The following is a 24,544-nucleotide window of genomic DNA, read 5'->3' on the forward strand; positions in this document are numbered from 1 at the left end:
CACCACCCAGAAAATAGTACAGTGTGGGAGGGAGGAACAACAAATTATCCATCAAAGTCAGTCTAGTTTCTTGTCATTTACAACACTTTTAGACACAACCTACTTAAATAGCAATAAGGTTGGTGCCAATATGCCGCTCATTCTGGCTCTACATGACATAGGATATCAGAGGATTAACTGGGGTTGATTTTTGACATTTCACAGCATTTTTTTTGATAATATCGGATCTTCTTTCAAAAATTTTTTTTGGGGGTTTAGGCCTGTTTTTCTGTACATTTTCTGCTGTATTTTCAGTTCCACACCAAACAACAAAAACATGCACTTATATAGTGCCCTCCACATCTCAGCTAAACAGCTGGGGATGCTCTCTCTAAAACTGGCAAATCGCTATCAGAGGTTATGCAATCACTCTGTCTGGCTACCAACAGGTACCTGCTCCCAAAGGGTTGTTGAACAGAATACTGTCTCAATCAATAGGCACTTACGTAACAGTGTATTAGTTCATCATCTCAACTTTTAGTACAATTCTTTTCATGAGATGTTTTTTTTAAAATACACTGGAGCAATGTTTTCATAACATTCTGATTGGGAAATGGAGAATAATCTCTCCAAAAAATCCTTGTTTAGATTATGTTACACTTATATAACCAGATAAGTACTGCACTATAAAGTTGCAGGTAAGATTCACAAACCACAACCACAAAGCTTTTCATTCTGAAACACTGAATTATAACAATCTGCAGATCATTAAAAACAGTTACATTCATTCCTACGTAAAACACTCCTGGCTAGTTGTTTCCTATACAATTTAAGTTAAAAGGTACTGAAAAATAAATCAGCTCAGTTTTTTTTAAAAAACACACATTTTTCATAATAAAAATGCTCCTTTAAAAAGTACCAGAGGAAAACAAGTGAAGTGTGTTCGTCTGTGATCAACAGGTAATTTTAAACAGTTTACGGGGGAGCTATTTGCTAAATGAATCAACAGCAGCTCTAACACAGTTACTGATTGTTCTAAGACTGAATGTAGGTCAGAGATGCAATTGCAATGTAGTAATGGGACCGTGACCTAGATCAGCCTTTCTTCTAATGGCCGTGGATTTAGTAGTTACTGCTTTCTTTGTACATAACATGTCAACTAAATAACTAAAACTGCATCGTCTTTGCTAAACAATGCAGTTTGTGAAAGGCAAAGGTCACAGATCAGACAAAATAATTCAGGTAAATAAAAATCGGATAAATTTACCTGGCACTGTTCTTTCAAAGGCTCTCCTAATGATCATTCAGATAGAAAAATCTTTTCTTGTTAAGCTTTACTATTAATGATAAAACACGGGGGTAAAATATGCAGTCTCTATTCCTTGTGATAGTTATCAATTTTAATGGCAGAACATATAGACAGATTTTAATAGGATTAATCTTTCAGGACAACACTTTCATGGAGGTGTCTGGCAAAGTTTGGCTCATTTAATTGCAATCAAAGCCATGACGTAAAATAGTGTTTAAATCAATGACTTTGTACATTTTTACTGCTAAAGATGGCACATCCTTTCTCTGATGGTAAACAGGAAAGTTTTGCCAAATGTTTTTCCGGGAAAGCAATCTCCCTTTAATATCTGTTTTTCCTCGAACACAGTGTAGTTTTAGCGAAAACACCATTGGTTTAGGATCCGATCCTGATAAGTGACATTTGGTGATTTTTTCCCCCCTGTAACAACTCATTCACTCATGCCTGACATATGCTGTGCTTTTTGCCACCGCAGTGGCGTTTGAGGACTGTGGTGTGGACCTACGTCATTGGAGCTCAGCCGTCAGTGTGATCAATGTTGGTTTTGCTCATCGATGTTCCCTCGAACCACTTGGCAGTACTAAACAAAGCAGGGCAAGATGCCCGCAAAAGGCCCTGGATCGGGCTCTGTCTGGTGTGTTGCCATTCATCAGTTATAATATATTATATATATAAGTCAGATAACCTGCCAGCAAATCACTATTAATCTCACGCACAAAGAATGGCGAGGTGCCAAAGAACAACCCATTGTTTCAGGGACTGTAACCCAGCAAACAGTCAGCATGATCAAGAGAGGGAGGGAGAAAAGGGAAGATCTTGAACAACAAAAAAATTGCTCTTTGGAAGCTCTTGGGTGGGTCAATCGAGTGCCCAAGATCTTTCAAGGTGCCTTTTTAATTTTAAATATGTTTTAAAAAATTGAAAATCTAACTAGTTAGCAGAGCTTTGCATTATAATAATAATCCTTGCGTTTGATATGGCGCTGTATCGCGTCTTCGACGTGTCTCAAAGCGCTTCGATATATGAGCAAAACTCTGATCAGTATAATTGAGTGGAAATTGAACCTTTAACATTATCCAAACTTAACTTAATGTCTCCTTTGAAGGACAAGACCTCCAGCAATACAAGTCTCCTCTAGCACTGTTTTGAGGTGTCAGCCTGGTCTATGTGAGTTCAAAGTCCCAACATACAATCCAATTGGGAGGGGGTGGGAGAGAGCTCCTTTTCATATAGATATGTTCGAGTAAAGTTCCTGGTACAAATATTGATGTGCCACTGTATTCCTTTATCTGGAAGCTGTCGATTTGCTTCAAAGATACATGAACTGATTCATGATTCACAGCCCACGGTTCCAGTCTGGAGTGTGTCTATAGAGTGTCCTCTACATTTATGTCTCATTTAAACCAACGTAATGAGGAGGTGGTTTATGAACTCTTAGATTCTTCCAAGGATGGCAAAGGTTACGACAGCAATTAATTTGGATTTAAAATAGGTCAAGCTTTGAGCAGCAATATTAAATACGACTGAGTAAGCCGATTAATGTTCAGTGTTTCTAGAATTTCTTTTCCACTTTCCTTTTCAAAGCTTTTTCTCTTTCTTCAATGGAAAAAAAAAATTATGTAGAAATTAAGTTCCAGCTCCTCTTGGCTCAGCAGAGGAATGTCAGCCTGTGCTCCTGCTCCCAATTGCTATTCAGTGAACACCACCTCCTGCACCGAAAAACCCATGTATGGCGGTGTAGGTTTGAGCTTGAGTGAATTGGATGCCTGAAAAGATGTGATTTTATTGGGGAAAAGACAGGTAAATGAGAAAGAATTGATTGTTCTTTGTAGGAGCCAGCACAGACATGATGGGCCAAATGGCCTTCTTCGGTGCTGTAGATTCTCATGGTTTTTACGGATGGATGAGGACACCAGGTGAGATACAACTGTGACAACAGACCCAAATGAGGATCGGTGCTATTGCGAGACAATTGGTAAACTACACACCAATAATATCAGAATCAATATTAAGCAAAAGAGCAATATTACTAACGTTAGGGGATATTTCAGTACAGTAGCATGTGGACTGATACTTTAAGAAAGCCGCTAGCCTAGAGAGCACAGAGATTTCCTGGAACAACTGTCAGTGTCGCACTAAAATCGCTTAATTGTATTTGTAAAATATTTAACTTTTTTTGTAAACAATATGCCACCCCATATTAAACTCGTGCAGGAATTTACAAATAGCAATCGATTCTTGAAGCGAAACAATGTGTGGCCTGAAAGTCTAATTGCTGAGTTGTGTTAATGTTGGATTTAGTTTAGTGACCCAAACCTGATTGTGTGTGGGAGTGGATTGAAGAACAGGCTGGGGAAATCTATGGTAAGCTGGGAAGTCTGACGCAAGCCATCTGCGAGTGAACAAGTAATATGTTGGTGCCTATTGCTGCAAATTATCATGGAAATTAATGAAATAATCTGATTTACGAGAGGTGAAGAGATTCATTATATGAATTGTGGTTTGAGAAGAGAATAGAGGGGAGGATCTGAGGGGAATAATAATAATAGTCCTTGCAATTAATATAGCACTTTTCATGTCTTCTCGACGTCTCAAAGCGCTTCACAGAATAGACTGTAAAGTGAATTGACTGTATCTTTTGTGGGCAGCCAATTGCGCACAGCAGTGTCCCACAAACAGTCGTGGATTGAAGTGACAAATTTTATTATTGTTTTTTTGAGGGATTATTATCAGGCCTGTGGCTTGCCCAAGGTTTCACCCCACTGGGAATCGAACCCAGGTCGATTGCTTGCAAAGCGAGTGCTCTAACCACTGAGCTACAGGACTCCATAGGAATAGGAGGGGAGCGGAGGCCCGTGTGGTTTATATTTAATAATAATAATCCTTGCATTTGATACAGCACTTTATCACGTCTTCGAGATGTCCCAAAGCGCTTCGCAGAACATACTGTAAAGTGAATTGGCTTCTCCTGAAGATGCACACTACACATTTGAGTCAAGCTGATATTGCTGCGTGCAATGATTGGAAATTGTACAGCAGCTGTGCCTGTCTAGAGGTGCTAGATAAATAAATCACTGAACCTCCATCACCAGCTCAAATAGTCTTTTACTCAAGTATTAGTTCCCATGCATTCAAATTGCTCAGGGGATAGATTTCAATATCAGAGCTGGCATCACCAATGCCAGATCTGCAAGAACCATCAATTTTATCCATTACGCTAGCAGTCTGAAGTGCTGGATAAGTGGCATTTGCAATGATTATTGGATGCGGGAAATCTGCATGTAGAAGATGCAGTTACTATTAGCAAAAATCTGGTCTTAATTGTACTCCACTACTTAAAAATGTGTTCCAATGATGGTGTTGAGGTTTAGGGTCATTTGGAAAGCGCTTAATTAAATTGGACTGGTTCTCAGCATTGAGACAGAGTGCAGAAAACCTCTATGCAAGGTTTAATTTACACAAGGTTTTTCAGGCAGCTGTTTACAGGGAGGCAAATCAGTTAGAGCACATCACTGTTATTAAAGCTTGGAAAATCACATGTCCAGTTTCTCTCTCTCTCTCTGTCTATCTATCTACAGCAGTTCATTGCAGTTAAAGCCACCAATCTACATCGAGGCAAGTATCAAACACTTTAGAATTAAATACGACTTATTTTGTGCCTACAAATAACATTGACAGGTCAACAAGTCAAATTACTCAGTGGAGAGACAGTTAATAACTTAACCAAATAATTATGTGGCTAGATTACTTGACTTGTCTTAAGTCTTTTAAAGGGTTCAATGAGTTTTTGTGTACAGTACAACTAAGTAGTTTAATTGACGTTGATAGCTCAGGACACAAGTTGCAGAAAGGGCGCACATCTAAAATCGTCTTACACCACAATCGTCAGTCTCCAATGAAGATTTATTTTTCAAACCCAAACGACTTCTTCAAACTGATGATTTATCCCATTGCTTTCATCCACTGTTAGCTTTTGGCTTTTCTTTGGCCTTTAGTTTTTACGATGTGTAAACCTTCCAGCTGAAGGGTTTGAATTAGCATGTGCTATTTTCTACAGTGTTAACCCAGTCATCTTTATGTGTGCAAATGCTTCTGTTGCATGCTTGCGAAGTACAGTATTCCATGGCACTATGCACTCATTGGTTATCTCAGTTAATCACACTCAGCCTGTAAACCTTAGCACAATGCAAGTTAATAGTGTGCATGTGTTATAAAAGGATAGAATTAGTACCTACGTCATTATGGCCAATGGCATTATTACAATGACAATAAAGATACAGGTCAGAATTGCCAAATGCGGTGAAATGATGTTGATTATAGGGCGATGGACAGGAATGATCAGATAATGAGGTTTTGTAATTGGCATTTACAGAAGGGGAACAAACTAGCAACCAAAAATAATAAAGATCTACATCACCATGAGAACCATAGCACACCGAGGGGCTATACTCGATTGTTTATCTAGAAGGAATTATTCCTTTGAACCTGTGTGTTTACAGAGAGCAATGCTATTTCAAGTAATCCACAGCAGATCGTGGCATTGTGGTAAGCTTGCAGTGTGGAGATCATCTCACATTAACGAAATGGTGCTTGACTTGATACTGCCCATGCACTTATGAATAAATAAAAATCTTTTATATGAAAGATTAAACTGAATTTTTATGGTTACAAATGACACTGACACATATAAGAGATGTATGGAAGTGATTACAATGACACTCTCTTCCCATAAGATTATTTTAAGAAAGAATAAACTCAGATTGTGTTCCGTTTGAAGCTTGGATCCCTGACAATTATCATTTTCAATCTCACCCATTACTTTCCACAGATGTGTGCCTTTTCAGGATTATTGCCCTCATGTAAATTGTAAGCCCTTTAACCTTTGCAAAAGCAAGTGAATGAGTGACTGATTACTGTGTACCATATGATAAATAAATAACATTGCACAAATATTTACATGATCAGTTTCAGGATTATGCCATTAGTCAATCACTCTGTTTATATATACATCACTGCAATTTCTGAACAAAGATACTGATTTCAGATTTTTTTAAAATTTGAATTTGTTTTAATTTGCGTCTTAAAACTAACGTTTTCTTAATAAGAAAAGGGCAATTATTGAACCTCTAGGACAATGAATGCTCTGAAGAACGCTTTAGAAATGTTATTTACACGTTAAATGTTATTTACACGTTTCTTACTAAGAAATACCATAAATTACTGATTCGCACGTGGATAGGGCAAGGGCATTGGGTGCTGAGGTTCCACTGGGTCATGATACACTGGAAGGATAGGACTGGATAAAATTATTTGTAAAAAAAAAGCAAAAAAATTTATATAAAGTCTCATAAGGGACACTGAAACATTGAGGGGCAAGGTCCATTTACCAGAGAGGTTTTTCAGCCAAACTCATTTTGTGAAGCAATAAGTGTAATCCCTGCTGAAAGTGTTATGTGGACAGCTGCTGGGGGATAAATCAAAACTGCAACAAGGTGTTACCTTTCACTCTTATATCTTTCAAACATGGTTACTGGTTTTAATTAGCTCCATGCCTGTGGTCAGTGACACAAAGAGGAGGTCATGTATGAATCTAGATTTATAAAGACACGGTAAGGCATCACTCAATTGAGCATGCTCCTTTATTTATTTCAACAATGTAAACACCTCTTTCTGAGGCCCCAAATGCCTTGAAAAAACACACATACACACATATATATTCATAACCCTTTCCCCTCTTTGCTGAGAGATGTGTAGGACCAGCAAATTAATCCAGAGATTTGAGTCACCAGGTCACTGGTAATCATGCCCTTTGTCAGACACTCATTCTTTTTGTTTGTAATACACTTTACTGCAACTTCTGAAAATAGACGTTGGAGTTTAATCTTATACATTGATAGATTCTCAAACTCCACTCACACCGTATCACTCAGAATAGTCTCCAGACCTTCTCACACGTCATCAAACTCCGAATAGGACTTGAGTAAATGAATAAAGCGGTAGAAGTCTCAGTAAACGTTAGAAAATGTGTATAAATCAGCACTTCTGCAGAAGGAAAACCTTTTCTGCTCTGCCAAGCACATTTTAGAAAGGTTAAAGGAATTAGTATGTTTTTTTTTAAACAATTTACAGCATTATCTGACAGAACATGTTAGTAGTATATAAAATTTCACTAAGATAGTAGACAGCCAAGCCTCAGCTTCAAATTCCAAACTCAGCATCTTGTAAATCTATTGTCTTGTAATATAGCCCTCATGCAGGATCAAGTGAATTTCAGCTTATAGTATCTGACTGTTGCTCCCAATTGCACAGATAAAGATGAATGTTAACCCGGCCATAAATAAGAACCTAAATAATATGATGCCTGCTTCCGAATGTGTGTTAAAGGCTAAGGTCATACTTAATTAACAAATCTGAACAGACTCTATGCTCAGATTGCTTTTATGTGTGATGCAGGAAAAGTGGTTATGTGTTGCCACTTTGTTCTGGTCCATTCTGACCTTTTGCTGGTATCTGAATCTGTTCTAAGCAGAGCTCAATTTTATAATAATACTTGCATTCAATATTTCACAATGGGAGGATGTCTCAAAGCGCTTCATAGAATTTAGTATAAAGTGTAGTTATTGTGTATTTGTAGGCAACAACAACAACAAAATTATATTTGTATAGCGAATTTCACATTGGGAGGACATCCCAAGGCGCTGGACAGACAGTTACGGACCCGAGCTGGGGGTCAGGGTGGGGGAGGGTGGAGGGCAGGTGGGGGGGGCGCGGAAAGCATGGCGATCGAAAGCACGATCGGAGAGGAGCGTCTTGAGGTGGATCTTGCAGGTGGCAAGGGAGGGGGCGAGATGGAGGACTGCGGTATGGAGTTCCAGAGGGTGGGTGCAGAGTGGCGGAAGGCCCACCCGCCAATAGTGGGGCAAGCAAGGTGGGGGACGTGAAGCAGGCCGGGTCCAGCTAAGTGGAGGGAGCGAACAGGGGGTTAGGAGGTCGGAGAGATAGAGTGGGGGAGAAATACCATGGAGGGCTTTGAAGGTGAGGACCAGGATCTTGAATCGTATCCTCTGTGTGATGGGAAGCCAGTGGAGTTGGGCGAAGATGGAGGTGATAGGGTCATGGAGCCTGGTGTGGGGGAGGACACGGCTGCAGAGTTTTGGATGATCTGCAGCCTTTGGAGGGAGGAGTTGGGGGTGGCAAGCGAATAGTAAACCATGTGTTGACTATGTTAGCTAAAATAATAGAATAATGGAATGGAAACTCTCAGTGTCCATAGCTCTACTTTTCCATTGCTTAATATCAAAGGACAGAAATCAAATTTAGATTTTCCAATCCAGATACCTTTTTACTAAGGTAGAATATAGTCTGATCTGATTTAATGGCGTCCACATCATATTGAACACATTACATAAGTAAACCCCCAGATGCTGTTGGTGGATAAAATCTGCTAGTGGATAAAGTTGGCCATTTCCTTCACCTTTAGTGTAAGGCAAGAGAACACACAAATGTCAAGTCTTATAGTCAAATCTAAAACATAATTCCTTTGTACTGGCCAACTTAGTGCTTTTTTTTAAAAATATAGCAAGTACAATTTTGCGTAAAAGGTTTATTAAACGTGACACATGGCATTTGCTTATAAGGCAGCTCAAACTTGTAAAGGCCGTGCGTCACACTGATGCAGAGGACAAAGAGGTAATGTGATTATGGTTAACAGCTCTGACAACCTAGTGTTACCATAGCAATGGGACCAAATCAGGTGGAATCAAAGATGGTGGGAAAAAAGTGCAAGATATTATTGCAAAATAAAGTGGCTTCTAAAATATTGGAGATCCTAGTCAGAACATACAACGGATGCTAGATTTGCAATATCTTTAACTGAACACTAATTTTTTTTATATAAAATGTATTCACATCAAACCCATCATTTTGAATTGTCCATAAACATGTTGATTTTAAAGCAGATTTTGACATGAACCAAAATCTTCAATATAATGCCCAGCTCTCCCTATCATATCCTATTGCAATTTGTTTTGTAATAATAATAATCCTTGCATTTGATATAGTGCCTTAACAGGTCTTCGAGATGTCTCAAAGCGCTTCACAGAATATACTGTCAAGTGAATTGACTGTATATTTTGTATTCCTCGGTCTAGGCTGCTTCTTCCACCTGCTCTATTTTCTCTCCCAGAAACCAGATGCCAACCATCCGCAAAGGAGATGTTCTGGTTTCAAATCAATACCCTTAATTTTCCCTCAATCCCTCTGGAAATTCCGCTTCATTTTGCTTGGACTATCTTCTAACTTCCCTGTTCAAGATTTGCTATATTGTATAAGGAAAAGCCCTACCTGTTTATGATGCATTGCATCAAAATCCAAGTGCACTAAACAGGCAGGCTTCCGTATAGCTGATATAATGTCTTATTCAATTTATAAGATTCCTGAAGCTTCTTGGCCTTAAAATACATGAATGATACTATTTGAATCTTGCTTGAACTTGAAAACGTTAGTAAAATTACAGCTAAGCCTTGCTATCAACACAAAGATCCAGAAGGTAATCTATTATTAGGGATGAGTCTTTATGAACTAAACATAGTTTAATTCCATTCAGTTGCACAATATGTCTCAGAAAAGACCTTACAGATATCCTGGAGTCCTGTAGCTTAGCGGTTAGAGCACTCGCCTCGCAAGCGAGAGACTTGGGTTAGATTCCCGGCAGTGTGAAATATTAGGCAAGTTTCCTTACTCCACACGCCTCTGTTTATCTCGTAGTAAATAGAAACCCAATTGTTAGTCAATTGCCGTCTCGTTTTTCCGGGGGTAATAACCCTTCAAAATAAATAAAAGTAATTTGGTCATTCAATCCACGACTGTTTGTATGACCCTGCTGTGTGTTATTGGCTGCCGCATTTCGCCCACAAAATATACAGTCAATTCACTTTACGGTATATACCGTGAAGCGCTTGAGACATCTCAAAGACATGATAAGGCGCTATATCAAATGCACAGATTATTATTTTATAAGATTTTAAAGAGGATTGAGAGAGTAAATTCTGAACAATACTTTCGGATGTGCTGAAACAGGGAGAACAAGGTTCAGGGTTGCAAAGGAAGATTTAAGAACATTAGATTTGAACTGAGTAAAATACAACAAACCAAATCGAGCACACAACATAAACATCTCACAGTATTTTACACTGTCAAACTATACACGGCAATAAGTTAAGCCTCACATTATTTTACTCTGTGAAACCCTAGTTCATGCCTTTGTCACCTCTCGGCTGGACTACTCTAACGCCCTCCTCGCCAGTCTCCCATCCACTATCATCCATAAAATCCAGATCATTCAAAACCCTGCTGCCCACATTCTCACCCGCACCAAACTCCACTCCCCGATCCCCCCAGTCTTTGCCAGATTGCACTGGCTGCCTGTCCCAGAGAGGATCGACTTCAAGATCCTCACCCTTGTATTCAAATCCCTCCACTCTTCTGCACACCCTACCTCTCTGACCTCCTCTCCCCTCAAAACAGTACTCGTTGCTTTCATTCCTCCAGGTCTGGCCTCCTCCTCGTCCCCCAAGTCCTCCGCTCCACCCTCGGCAGCCGTGCCTTCAGCCACTAAGCCCCGAGGCTCTGGAATTCCCTTCCTCACTCCCTTCACCTCGCCCTCTCTCTTCCTATTTTCAGGTCTCGGCTGAAGGCCTTTCTTTTCGACCTCGCCTTTGGTCACCTTCCTCCCCCTCCCCTTGGCTCAGCCCCGGGATCCATTACTGTGAAGCGCTCTGAGACGCTGTCCGGTATGGAGGGCGCTATATAAATCCAAGTTGCTGCTGCTGTTGTGTCTCTGCGTGGACCAATGAAAAGTATTCCATGTTTACTGTGCCGATAGGATACTGATACAACAATTTGGAAAATATAATAATAATCCTTGCATTTGACATAGCGCCTTATCACGTCTTTGAGATATGGTGAGTAAGTAAAAATAATAATAGTAATAAGTCATCATATACTATGCCCTCGGTAACAACAACAACTTGCATTTATATAGCACCTCTCGCTAGGGTAGCATCCTGGAGCACTTGACAGTATCAGTGCACATCACACTCCTTCCCTATGTGTCATTTGCAAAAGATGAAGATCCTATTCCAGGTATACCAACCCCAAATGAACTCATACTCTGCAAACCCACGTATAGCATTTATTGAATAAAAGAAATATTTATTATTTTTCCCCTGAAATTTCAGCGTGGGTTCTTGTTTCCACAACCAGTAGGATAGCGTGGGGATATTTAGTCTGATGCCCACCATTGCCTCAACACGTCGCTGACATTCTTTATGACTGACAGAACAGACATCCCGCTATCGGTGGAACAATTTCATTTTGCAAAGTTCATCGAAAGCATTCATTAAATTCCGACCCCAGGATTTTCTCTCCCATTCCCAATCACACCAATCCCAAACAGGAATAGTACAACAGAGACTGACAAAGACTGTACAATCTGCCAGAATAGCATCAGACAGAACATTGCCTAAAATATACAATCTCAACCCATTTAAGACTAACGTTTCTCTCCAACGTCCTAAATACTGGTCAATAGTTCCATCTCTGCGAAACTACTGTACAGTCCTAAATACTGGTCAATAGTTCCATCTCTGCGAAACTACTGTACAGTGAGCATAACATGTAACGTTTATAGCCGAGGTAGTCTTAAAGCCATTTCAGAAAACAATCAATGGAAAATCATTCAGGGTTTGTAGATCTATACAATCATTTGAGACCTCAGTCACTTCAACAGATCTTTAAAGCTTTTTATGCTTTCAAGAAAGGACCTAGCATCAGATATTTACAGAAAGCAGATAGAAAATGCAGATGTAAACAAGACTGACCTGAGGTGTTCAGGGCTTATTCCATCTGCAGAAAAATACTTGAACATGTTGACAGCGTTTGAACTGCCCTTCCTATATATGTATTGATCAACACTCAACAACTCCAGAATTGTCAGCAAGATGTCAAAGCCATTTCAGTTTTGATCATGTCTCCATAAGATAGTGTATCCAAAATCAGATTTCAACTGAATTCCATTTGGAGTGACTCCCCTATACTTGTACGTCTGTTCAAGGCTCTCAGACCAGCTGACGTTCATCCTGCTTATTTAAAACCTTAACTGTGTCTAAGCAGTTAGCTGTGATGTCAGAGAGCAAAAGGTTGTCAGTTTAAAATCTTAACTGGTGAAGCTGGCTAAGAAAAGATCTACTCGCAGACAACATTGCACTTTGTCAGGTAAGACAAAATGTCTCTCTGTGTCACGTGGACAACTTTCAATGAACAAACAGCCGTACATGCAAAAATGATGTGCAATGAATGTCAGGGAGTAAAGAACAGAGAGCTCTGCTAAACCAAGAAGAAAGTGCAGCTATTGAAATCCATGGAGTCCTGTAGCTTAGTGGTTAGAGCATTCACCTTGCAAGTGAGAAGACCTGGGATTGATTCCCGGCATAGCGACACATTGGGCAAGTTTTCTTACTACACGCACTTCCGTTTACCTAGTAGTAAGTAGGAACCCGATTGTTAGTTGATTGACGGATCCCTTTTCCGGGGGTAATAATCCCTTAAAAACATAACAATATGGTCACTCAATCCACGACTGGTTGTGGGACTCTGCTGTACGTAATTGGCTGCCACAATTCACCCACAAAATATACAGTATATTCTGGAAGCGCTTTGATACGTCTCGAAGACGTGGTATAGCAAATGCAAGGATTATTATTATCAACTAAATGGAAGTATTAACACAAAATCCAAGTACACTCAAATGCAATGTCTGTGTTCTCCAATGGATACAGCCTCCTAAATAAAGAATAAAGGAGAGCGAAATGGATCAATGAAGCCTGAGCCATTGGGGAGGAGATGAGCGTATCAAATAAAGATTAACATTTTCTTCCATCATTTTTTCTTAGCATTTTACGCTATCCTATCTACAGAAATAACACTAGGAATCCTTTTCGTGAATTCGCAAAACAAATTGGAATCCTTTTCGGAAAAAAAATCATTTGCTTTAAAAAGTACTCTACAGTACTCTTAGGTCTTCTTACCGTGGTTTGATTGCACCCTTGAGTGAAGGAATAAAGCTCTCTTATCTCTGTTAAGAGTCTGAGAGATGCATCAATGAAATTAGTCAGGGCAGCTAGCCATTTCCTGGAGATGTGAGTACACTGTACTAAAACATAGCCTCTCAGCCTGTATAAAGACAACTAGATTGGGCATTTTGAGAAACTGAAATGCCATTCACACAGCCCTTCAGACCAACAGCTGGATCTGTAATTAAATGTCCATTTTTAAAGCATCTGGGGTAGATTTACTCAATTTATGTAACATTTCAGGGTGTCCAGAATTTGACAATTTTTTGAATTCAGTCTTAACTTTGAGGTTTAAAGGAACTTGTAAAAGAAAAAGAAACAGCTTCAGAATGGAAGCTTTATTTAAGAATCTGCTAAATTCTGAAAGCTGTAAAATGCAACAGAAATAAGAGTAAGTCTACGCCCAAGTGGAATTTCTCCCCAAAGCCAAGGAGTCGCGTACGTGCTGGAGCAAGGAGAAGAGGAAGGTTTGGGAGAACTACAATCTGACACACCATCCAGTGGCAACTTACAGTATGTATTCATTGGCAGTGACCTTGACTCAGATCCCTCACCTGTCCCCTGGTGTTGTAATGCTGAACGACAAGACAATATACAAGCGCATTTTGTATATTCTTGAAATTTGCTTTCCAGAACTCACAGAAGATGACATTCAGCATTAAAGCTGAAGGCTACACTTTGCCAAATTCTGGATGCTATAAAATGGTACATAAAGAGAGTAAACTTTGTCAAGAGGAGGAATTTCTCCCCACAGATTACACGAGAAGTGGTCCCTTTCACTGAAAAAACCTGACCAAGATTCCGAAAGATATTTTAAAACTGGCATATATTTTCTGACCTGTTTTTTGGATGTTCGTATTCATTGCTAACTCGCAAACAAAAAAACAATAATAATCCTTGAGTTTGATCTGACACTTTATCACATCGCTGAAATGTCTCAAAGTGCTTCACAGGATTTACTGTAAAATGCAGGGACTGTATAGTTGCAGCTGATCCTGACAGCCAATTTGCCCATAGCAAAATCCCACAAACAGCTATGAAGTGAATGACCAATGTTATCCGGGGAATTACTAGAGAAACTCCCTTCTCTTTTCGAATAGTGCCACAGCATCATCACTGTTCATGTGAATAGGCAAACAAGACCTTGGTTTAATATCTCACACAAAGGATGGGCACCTCTGGCAGTGTAGCACCTTCCCCCCTCCCTCACTCCCCAACACTGGAGTATCAGCCTAGGTTATTTGCTAAAGTCCTGACTGAACCCACAACCGTCTGACTCACGAGAACACAAGCGCAAAATAAAAGAGAGAGCAAAAACAGAATAAGGTTAAAACGTGTGTTGATAATAAACCACAACATGGCCAGTTGTCGTGTAGAGAAATCTGAAGTTCAGATGCCAATTCACATATTTGTTTCCATGGTAGATAGCATATCAAGAGTCAATTCCCCAACAATATAACAAAGTCAAATATTAGGAGTTTCACCCTGGGCTGTTCAGGCGTTCCTGGGAGATGCTTATCAAATACTTGAGGGTTCTACTGTTGGACACTCGAACTCCCTGGATGAATGAGTTTGACATCAGATGCTTTCAGGCTTCAATGCCTGAATGCTTATGAGGCTAAAGCCTTGACCCCTCTTCCCCCAGTATCCTTGCTTCAGCAAACCTTGCTCACTTCGCTCGTGTTATCTGCTCAACTTCTACGACTGGTAAAATCATGACAGAGAGATGTAAAACCTGGCACAAATCTTAAATGACAAGAAAGGAACCAAAATATTAATAATAATCCTTGCAATTAATATAGCGCTTTTCACGTTGGGAGGACGTTCCAAAGCGCTTCACAGAACACACTGTAAAGTGAATTGACTGTATACTTGTGGGCGAACGCAGCAGCCAATTGCGCACAGCAATGTCCCACAAACAGTTGTAGATTGAAAATGACCAATTTATTGTTGTTTTTGGTTTTGGAGGGATTATTATTAGGCGTGTGTTGTAAGGAAACTTGCCCAAGGTTTCGCCCTACCTGGAATTAAACTCAGGTCTCTCACTTGCAAAGCGAGTGCTCTAACCACTGAGCTACAGGACTCCACAAATGAGGCAGGCTTCATCGTGTCTGGTTTGATTGTATAGAAGACATTAAAAAGATTATTAATATCCAGTTCTCAAATAAAAAGAAAAGTGTCATGATCTAGAATGCTGATAATACTGCAAAAGGTCGTGATTGACGACTTCACTTATCTTTGCACTGCACCAGGTACAAATAGCAGGTGCCTGTTTACAGCTGGTCTTGCACCATAAACTATAGAGAGCGCTCTTAGTGGCAGTATTTAGCTCAGTTAATAACAGTAATCCTTACATTTGGCCTTTCTGCTCTAATGAGCAGAAAATATTTTATATTACACATAAAAACTTATTCCTGCTTATTTAATTTCCTGAAATAAAACTGCATATTAAATGTAACATTTGATGATTGAGTCATTATTGTACCAATCTAATGAAAGGTATAAAACCTATAGCAACTCCACTGTGAGTTCAGAGGATGCCACGTAACTCACTGGAAGATAATAATCCTTGCATTTGTTATGGCGCCTTATCACTTTGTTGAGACATCTCAAAGCACTTCACAGATGATACTGTAAAGTGTATTATGTGCGCAAAATATTCAGCATTGACATTTTAGAGATTGTTCTCATTCGATGATGCTGAATTAAGGAAAAACACTTGCATCATCTAGTAGCTGAAGCGACCTTTGAACAATCAATGCAGCGGATTTACAACTATGATTTCTAAAGTCGTGACGGGGTGGTTTGCAGTAGTTGCCCACCTTGTGATTGCAGCACATCTCAGGCTGTTTGATTTGCCTTCCAAATACCCTGGTAAAGCATTGCCCTCGCTCAGAGGGAGCTAACAAACTGCCCGATAAATCGGACCTGAATCCTCCCTCCAGCTCAATAGCAATTTGAGCTTGATTGAGTTTCAAGCTTCCATTTTGCCTTTTTCATCCCTGTCCAAATCTTTCAGAGTTTAGTGAATCTTTGGTTCAGGTGGAAAATGTGATGTTCCGTGTTTATTGAACATAGTCCTTGTGGAATTTCATTCTGAACACACATGAAATATGGAAATCATATTTCCTGAATGGAAATCAGCACTGATGGCTATTACACTGGAATATACTGTACCTGCTAGTGCTGTCCCATTCTAACAAAAATACAATATCAATTCAAACAGTCCCACATTATGAAAATACTTATGATCTACTCAAAAAAATACTCAAGAACTTTAGTGATGGAAGGTAGTGTATGCAATGTTAATCTACCAAAACATATTAAATTATAATAGAGCAGCATACCTTTAAAATGCTCTGGCCTTTTACTGATGTACAGTTTCAGATAGTGTCTGAAAGTTTCTCTTTTCTGCTCTTTTGAGACCCTACGTAGTGAAACAAAAAGGTACGACAGACAAGGCTTGTTTTCCTACGTTTTGCTTTGAGCCTTTGAGAGTGTACATCTGAGTGTGTGAAAGAAAGAGGGAAAAGAAAGAAGAGAAACAGAAAGAAAGTGAACGAGAGAGGGGGAGAGAAAGACTTGTGCCAAGGAATGTTGATATTCTCTTTCACAGCCTTGAATTTTATGAATACCTTATTTCTGTACAATGCATACTAAACTTTCACAGAATCAAATTCCCCCTTGCAACTAGGTGGCTTGTTTACTATAATATTCCCTATATTTGGAGTATACAGTAGGTAGATCAGAACTATTGGTACTGATGACAATTTTCATGCTGCTTTGTTCTGTAAATCTGGCTTTATCTATTAACTATCTCATCTTATTGACAGAACTTCATTATAAACTCGCTGCTTTTCATCTAATTGAGCTAAATCTTATATAAAGGGCTCAGTTCAACTAGGTGTATTACATAGCTTGTAACATATTGACCAAAATCCAAAACCCATAATAAGAGCTTGTTTATAGTCGGTGCCTATTTCAAACTGTATAAGATTGATAGGTATTGATTTTCCCATCTTAAAACAGAACTATAACACAAATAATTGCCCCAATGCTTATAGAACACTGATTCTCAATAACTCAAATCTTAAATTGAATCTCAGTTTACCAGTAATTCCTTAGTAAGATCTAAAATTAATCACACTGGAAATGAGGGTACAGAAACTAAACACCATAAAATATCCTGGATCAGTTCTTCACAAGCAGGCATATAGCATTACTAAGTATGCTGCTAACATTAACAGCCTGTATTTTTTGGCTTGGCAGGTCACAGTGATCAGCCTTAGGAAAGGAATACTCTGGCTTGCAGTCAGAGCTTACTGCACATGACCCAGTAACCTACTTTCAAACGTCATGTTGTGTAAGATACAAGAATGCTCTCACTAGTTGATAGGCATTATTAAACTGCTGCGTCATCTCTTACCTAATTTTTGTCTGAAAATGAATGATCCTTCTTGGGGATGTGTCAGGGTGGGAGTGGTGGGGATGTGGGAGTATTGTAACATTCACAGTAAACCGTGCTGAGATTTCAGCAGGCCAGGAAATAAACACTTGAAGCGACAGCTTCAAGTGAACAAGGTATTAACATAATAATAATAATTCTGGCATTTGATGTAACCATTTTCACGTCTTCTAGACGTCTCAAAGTGCTTAACATGTCAGCTCTAATGAGCTTACAGTGACAGCGAACTCAATTATATTAAAGAATGTGCATTTTCTCAGGAAAACATCAAAATTTATATTAATCAATAATAATAATCCTTGCATTCGATAGCACACCTTTCAGGTCAGAAGGATGGCTCACAGGATATACAATAAAATGTATTTTGGGGGCGAACGGTACGTTCTACGTCTTAACGCTGTCACAAATACTTGGACACAGAAAATAAAACCCTAGGACTATTTGCTGACTTTGAGCATCGACAGGGCTAGAGCACAGAAGTATCTCAACAATTATTGATTAACTTCAAACTTGCCAAATGCTATATATACTTTATGAAAATAGGACTAAATAGAGCTGTTCTGCATATCAGCATGACTTATTTCCATATACTGAATCATATCAGCATACAAGAAAGGAAGTTTCTCCCAGTGTTCTGGCCATCAAGTAGCTAAATAAATTGGTTATTTATTTACGTTCTCCCGACATAAAAGGCGCTACATTAAAGGTAAGGTTCACATTTATCTATATGTATATAACAATTCAGCACACAGCAGTATGTGTAAAATCAATCAATCAAGTCTGTCTATTCAAGAGGCAAAGTCAACGAACTCACTTTAACCCTCTCACGCCCAAATTTCTCTTGCAATGTTCAATCAAGTAAAATCTCGTATTTTAAGATTCGTTCCCATCTTGTTTTAAGGATCTCTTTTCTCTCATTTAGGACTATTCTTTCCATTCACTCATTTGATGGCTTGACATAAGGAAATCGCTCCCCAAGCCTCCATTATTGGAGCTCTCAGACTTGCTGCAAGTTACAATGGAGCTGTGTGACTTGGCCTCTCTCCTGTTTGTTCCTACGTCCTGGTTGCTGCTCGACATCTTCTCTTAATCAGTAGGATAAGATTAGAACTTGGCAGCATTAGGAAGTTATTGACTTGAACTGGTCACTGCCAATGGCCAACTGGATTTGTGTATTATTGGGACAAACCTAACATCGTCTTAATAACTCTAATCGTATACCAGGCAGGAACAGAAAGCTCAGTCTGATAACTCCAGTTCTCTACAACACAGCTGCACATTTCAGACATACTGCTTACTTGTAAGCAAGCGTTCTAACTGAATGCTTACAGTTATGTCTGGAAATCATCAAATGTTTAAGCACAGGATCATATCATATTAGAATGTCTCAAAGCACTTCACCTCCTAAGCATAATGTAGTTAGTGTGTTCAGGCTGCAATGCTTTGTGTACAGTTATGTATTTTTATTAAAAAAAACTCAAATTTGCTTCACCCACTGAAGTAAAATCACAACCGTTGTGAACAAAGGCTGGATCTTTGTGAACAATAAATAGATCCTCCTCCATCACACACGCAAACCACCGGCTCCACAAAGTAACTGCATCAGCCCACAGTGGTTTGAAAGCAGTTTTCCGTTCACATCTGTGAACTGTCAGCAGTCTTAAAGTTACAGAGGAAATGGCAAGGTAAAGAGTTATGCAGTAGTTTCGACAAACAGTCAGTTATTCAATAAGATGGGCATTTCTTTTGTTGCTGTAGCCTTATGCACACTTGAACTGCAAAATAAAGGAGGTTTTACGTGGAACAACACACAAAAAAAAGTAATGTCATGAGTAGTGATATTTGCAGCATTTACCTCTGATCTACTGCGTTATTGGTGATCCAAGCTCTCCATTAATTCAAGTTCAATATATTACTGCATATCAAACATTTAATCATAGATTACAATTAGCCTTTTTGTATTCCATTTATTAATTCTTGGAAAATAATAAATGCAAATTCATATTAAGGCTAAAGGCTGGAGAAATGGTACAATTTATTTGCTGAATGGAGACTATAAGCTGAGTGTATTGTACATTCTATTCTGATAATAAATCATATTACATATCAAGCCTGGTTAATTCTATTCTTTCAGATTCTCCAATGCAAACATCTGCAGGAACAGCTGGATTGTCAACATCTAATCCAGTTCAAAATTGAAATGAAATGTTTGACAGTGACTGGAAGCAATGCGCTAATTGTCTTGTGGAAGTTCAATCAGCAATTATGGATTTTTCACCCACAAAATAGACAGTCAATATACTTTAGAGTATATTCTGTGAAGCACTTTGAGATACCTCAAAGGTGTGATAAGACGCTATATCAAATGCAAAGATTATTAGCATTATTTTACAAGAATTCAGAAAGAAATCTCTCAAACTGTAACCCATCTTCAGACCTATCTTTTCAACCACATTTGTGGTCATCTTTCCCCACCTTCTCAGCTTCCCTCACACCCCACCCCTAAACAAAAAAAACACCTGTGAGTTAGCTGTGTAATGTGTTTTGAGACTTCCTCCCAACCTGAAGGTGCTATTTATATCAATATAAATATTTACTGCAATCCAAATCTCTTCACAGGAAAATATTTCAAGTATGTTAAACATTTTCCAAAGCAGTTGAAATATTGCAGTAATTATAAAAGTCTGTTATTATAATAATACTGCAGTTTGTGTTGCGGATTTAGTGATAATGTATATTAATATTTTAGGATATTAAACCAATGACCTCTCTGCTTGTCCAGGTGGACGTTAAAGATCCCGTAGCACTGTTCGAAAAGAGAAGGGAGTTTTTCCTGGTGTTTCAGTCAACAATCCCCCAAATGCAACTGGTCGCTCACTCCATAACTTTTTGTGAGACATTGCTGTATGCAAATTAACTGCCACGTTCACCTACAAATATACAGTTACTACAGATTTACAGTATAACCTGTGAAGCGCTTTGAGACATCTCAATAACGTGATAAGGCACTATATTAAATTTATTTTATCAAGGGTCATTATCATCAATAATATTATACAGGACTAGTAAGACTACCGTTATTAAAATAGTGTGTCTTCTTAAATTTTCCCTTATCATGTAATGTTTTTTCTATTATACCATTTAGTTGGTGATTCTACTGATTAATTCCATATTTCTAATTTTTCCTCATCATAGTGAACTTGCTTTGTATTCTAAAGCTATGGTTTATGATGAATTTTGATCATTATGAACCTGCGTAGCCAAACCACATAAGACAGGATAGCGACAACACTTCTCCGTTAGCCTTTTCAGTTTCCTTGAAATTGATGAGATCAATTTACCAATACAAGTGGTCGGCTTTGATCTAATATTCTGTGTTTTTAATACATCAGACTGCCATCTGTCCCTTTACCTTGAGTCTCTATTATTACAAACATTTATAATGTTCTTTTAAAAATTATTCCACGCATTCTTGTCATTTAATGATCCATCTCCATTAGACTAATGTTTTAAATCCATTACAATATTTTTCATCACTGGGAATATGACCCCTTTGTTCCTGCTTAGGAAACAAAATAGCTCAAGGACAACAGCATGGGGACACTTTGCTCACTTTTTCTTAGAATGGGGGAAGAATTTAGTCAATGGTGGTCTCATTTATCATGAAATAACCAAAATCCTACAAGCAAAAGCATTAACGCATAAGGTAATCTTCTGTATAACAAATGTAATTAGAATCTATCCCACTGCAGAAAGTCCAGAAAAGGGAAGAGCACAAGATATAAAGGGCCTTAACCACGTAAACAGGATTTAATCTGTGTCTTCATACGGCTATTCACAAAGTGGTTCTATTGGCATCTCAATCTAAATCATTCTACCTTGCAGATAGAAGCGGTTCGATGGTGAAGACCAGTTGTAAAGGATGAAAACGAAGTTTGGCATCACCATTACATTACTTTTGTGAACACTGCAATGTGGAAAACATTCACGTAATTTGAACATTGCACAGCCATGCCGAGGTTTGAGAAAATGCTTTAGAAAGTACTGTACTGCAATGAGCTGACCTAATGACTCAGTTGTTAAAGTCGGTCTCTTGTTTGAATCTTAGTCTAGAGTGAGCTATGAATGTACCACAAATGGCTTGTCATTGTTCTTATCCTTTGAGTGCTCTTCTGCGAAATTATTTCCTCTGCATAGTTCTGAATAGCACACATTGGGCAACAAAAAGATTATTCTCGCTGCAAGTAGTACACGCTGAATAACTACACGATACAACTGTTATCAGAATCTCAATCGAGCCCAGCAAGAGCACTTTATAAATGTCACCAAAAATTGGAAAATACAGTGCAACAACAACAAATCACACTATACTTCCCGATGGAAAGATGTTCCAGGGCGCAACCTTCAATTCACTTTTTTTTAAATAATCGGAATGGAATTTTGCAGTTAAAATCTTTGCATTTGGCAAACGATATTTGTGGGTATTATAATAATAGTTTGTGGTATTGTTCCCTCAAGCTTGCAAGAACCGATTTGCAATCTATTACGGGGGAATTACTGACAGTACAAAGAATCACAGAATGTTTACAGAACATAGGAAGGCCGTTTAGTCTATCTTTCCGTCCATTCACTTTACAGTATACTCTGTGAAGCGCTAGAGACTTCGCGAAGATGTGATAAGGCGCTATGTCAAATGCAAGGATTATTATCTTGTTTGTCTTGACTCTCGCTGGAGCCACTTGCTCTAACCCCATGTTCTTTCTCCATATGCTGTCTTTTTTTTCTTTGAGTATTACCTACACTTTAAAGCGAGAGAGAGAGAGAGTGCAGTAACCATGAACATTTGCTAAATCACAAAAAATCCTTAGAATATAATATAATCAATACATCACACATTGGTGTGATGTATTGATTGCATTGATTGTCTAAATATGCTAAAGGCTTAGCATCATACTTTTGTTTTGAGAAACAGGTCAATTGTAAGGTAAGTGTTAACCACAACACTTTTGCTACCAGTATCACGACATTCTTTTATAAAACATAAGTTTTCATTTTATCTGACACGGCAATGTGGCTATTTCTTCTGCAGATCTGGATTAAAATGCCTAAAGTAGAAAATCATGTTTGCCAAATTCTGAAAGCAGCATAACTTTAACACTTAGTGTAGGAGATTGTTTAGCAAAATACTTTAGGATGTAGAATTTATGTATGTATAATGCATGGGAGACATTTATTTATTACTTTACTGATTTACTATGGAATCCCAGTGCATTCTGTCTGCAAGGCGTTTAAAAGAGATATAAAGGTGAATGGTTGATTTTCCCAAGCAACTCATTTTACCTTTTTGACCGTAAGAAATTGCCACTTTGTGTTATTTGTTTGAGCTGCTGATCAAGAGCAATTAAGCATAATTGACTGAAATATTTCAAAAAGGCATGACAGAGGAGAATTGCATTTCATTTCAGTTGGTGTTATAACGTAACATAGAATTAGTACAGTTTAACATTCCTAGATGCACTTGCAGTAACTGTAGAGTACATTTACATCTCAGAACAGTCTGAAAATTAAATTGTAAGCACACAGATAGAAAACCCCAATGCAGGTCACAACTCACAAGAGTTAACATCAAAAATGTACACAATGTTAAGCTGTTGGCAATGCATAAACCCACAAGGGAAAACAAGTCCCGTCTGCATGGAGACCCCTCTACAATCTGCATTACACACTCAAGACAAGAATAGTCCAAAGCTTTAGTGAGAGCTGTCAGATTAAAGATTTCTAACAGGTGCAAGCATAAAAAGGCAGGCTGTACGGTAGAGTGCATTGAGCCATTGCAATGTGTTATATATTTTTTTAAAAAATCATTTAGATTACAAAAGTCACTCACCCTGGTAGCTGCAAGGATTTGCTTGTGCACGAGAGTCTCATACAGAGGCTTTCAGAATGAGTATGCCTTATTACTCATGAAGACAGTTATATAACTGACACCATTTCAGCATTTCGTGTGGGCAATGAATATGCCAAGTGCTTTCCACCTTGGGTAATTTTCATCTCCCATCCCACGTAGAAACATACAACGTCTGTAGATTCTCTGGAGTCAGCGAGAGGTTTTCTTCTACGTGTTAATTAGACGGTCAACAAACTGTTTCAAAGAAAGTTCAGAGGTCCACCAGAGCTGGAGAAAGATAATGCCAGTGTGAGCCTGTACACTTGAGTGAGGTGGCATACCTATTCTGCTGAGACCAGCTTGGCCTAGATTTTACATACTGTAACTGGGTGACCACTCATGCAAATGGGAGATTTAGCATGCTGTTTTGCTGCTGTCAGAGCAGTAAGTTAATGTGCAGTCATATACTGCTGCAGGGGGGAAAAAAAAATCTCATTTGTTTTGCAATGAAAAGCTTTCCAAACCAATTTACAAATAAAATAGGAAGGTCTGACCTACAAGGGGCGGCGGGGGGGTGGGGGGGGAATCAACAGCTGCAAGTATCAGCTGTGTTTAAACCATTCAGCTCTTCTTCCCACTGGGAGAAGGTTTCACCGCAAATTTATGAATAAGTAAATCTGAGGAGTCTACTGAATGATCGTAATTCCTTCGACTTGAATATTCATTTTATCTTTCTGCTGCACAGGAGATGGTTTTATTGACATGCGTTTACG

General features: G+C 38.7%; 1 protein-coding gene across 2 annotated transcripts in view; it reads right to left on the reverse strand.

Annotated features, from left to right (window-relative positions):
• The window catches only part of npas2 (neuronal PAS domain protein 2), a 61,054-nt gene extending 36,959 nt beyond the window's left edge, over positions 1 to 24,095 (reverse strand). For both annotated transcript variants that reach the window (XM_042340796.1, XM_042340795.1), the window contains exon 1: positions 23,772 to 24,095. In XM_042340796.1, coding sequence (XP_042196730.1) covers positions 23,772 to 23,812 — 41 coding nt within the window. In that variant the 5' untranslated portion in view covers positions 23,813 to 24,095. The remainder of the gene's footprint in view (positions 1 to 23,771) is intronic.
• Between the last annotated feature and the right edge of the window lie 449 nt (positions 24,096 to 24,544).

The sequence above is a fragment of the Callorhinchus milii genome, unplaced genomic scaffold, assembly GCF_018977255.1.
Source record: "Callorhinchus milii isolate IMCB2004 unplaced genomic scaffold, IMCB_Cmil_1.0 Scaffold15, whole genome shotgun sequence".
NCBI lineage: Eukaryota > Metazoa > Chordata > Chondrichthyes > Chimaeriformes > Callorhinchidae > Callorhinchus > Callorhinchus milii.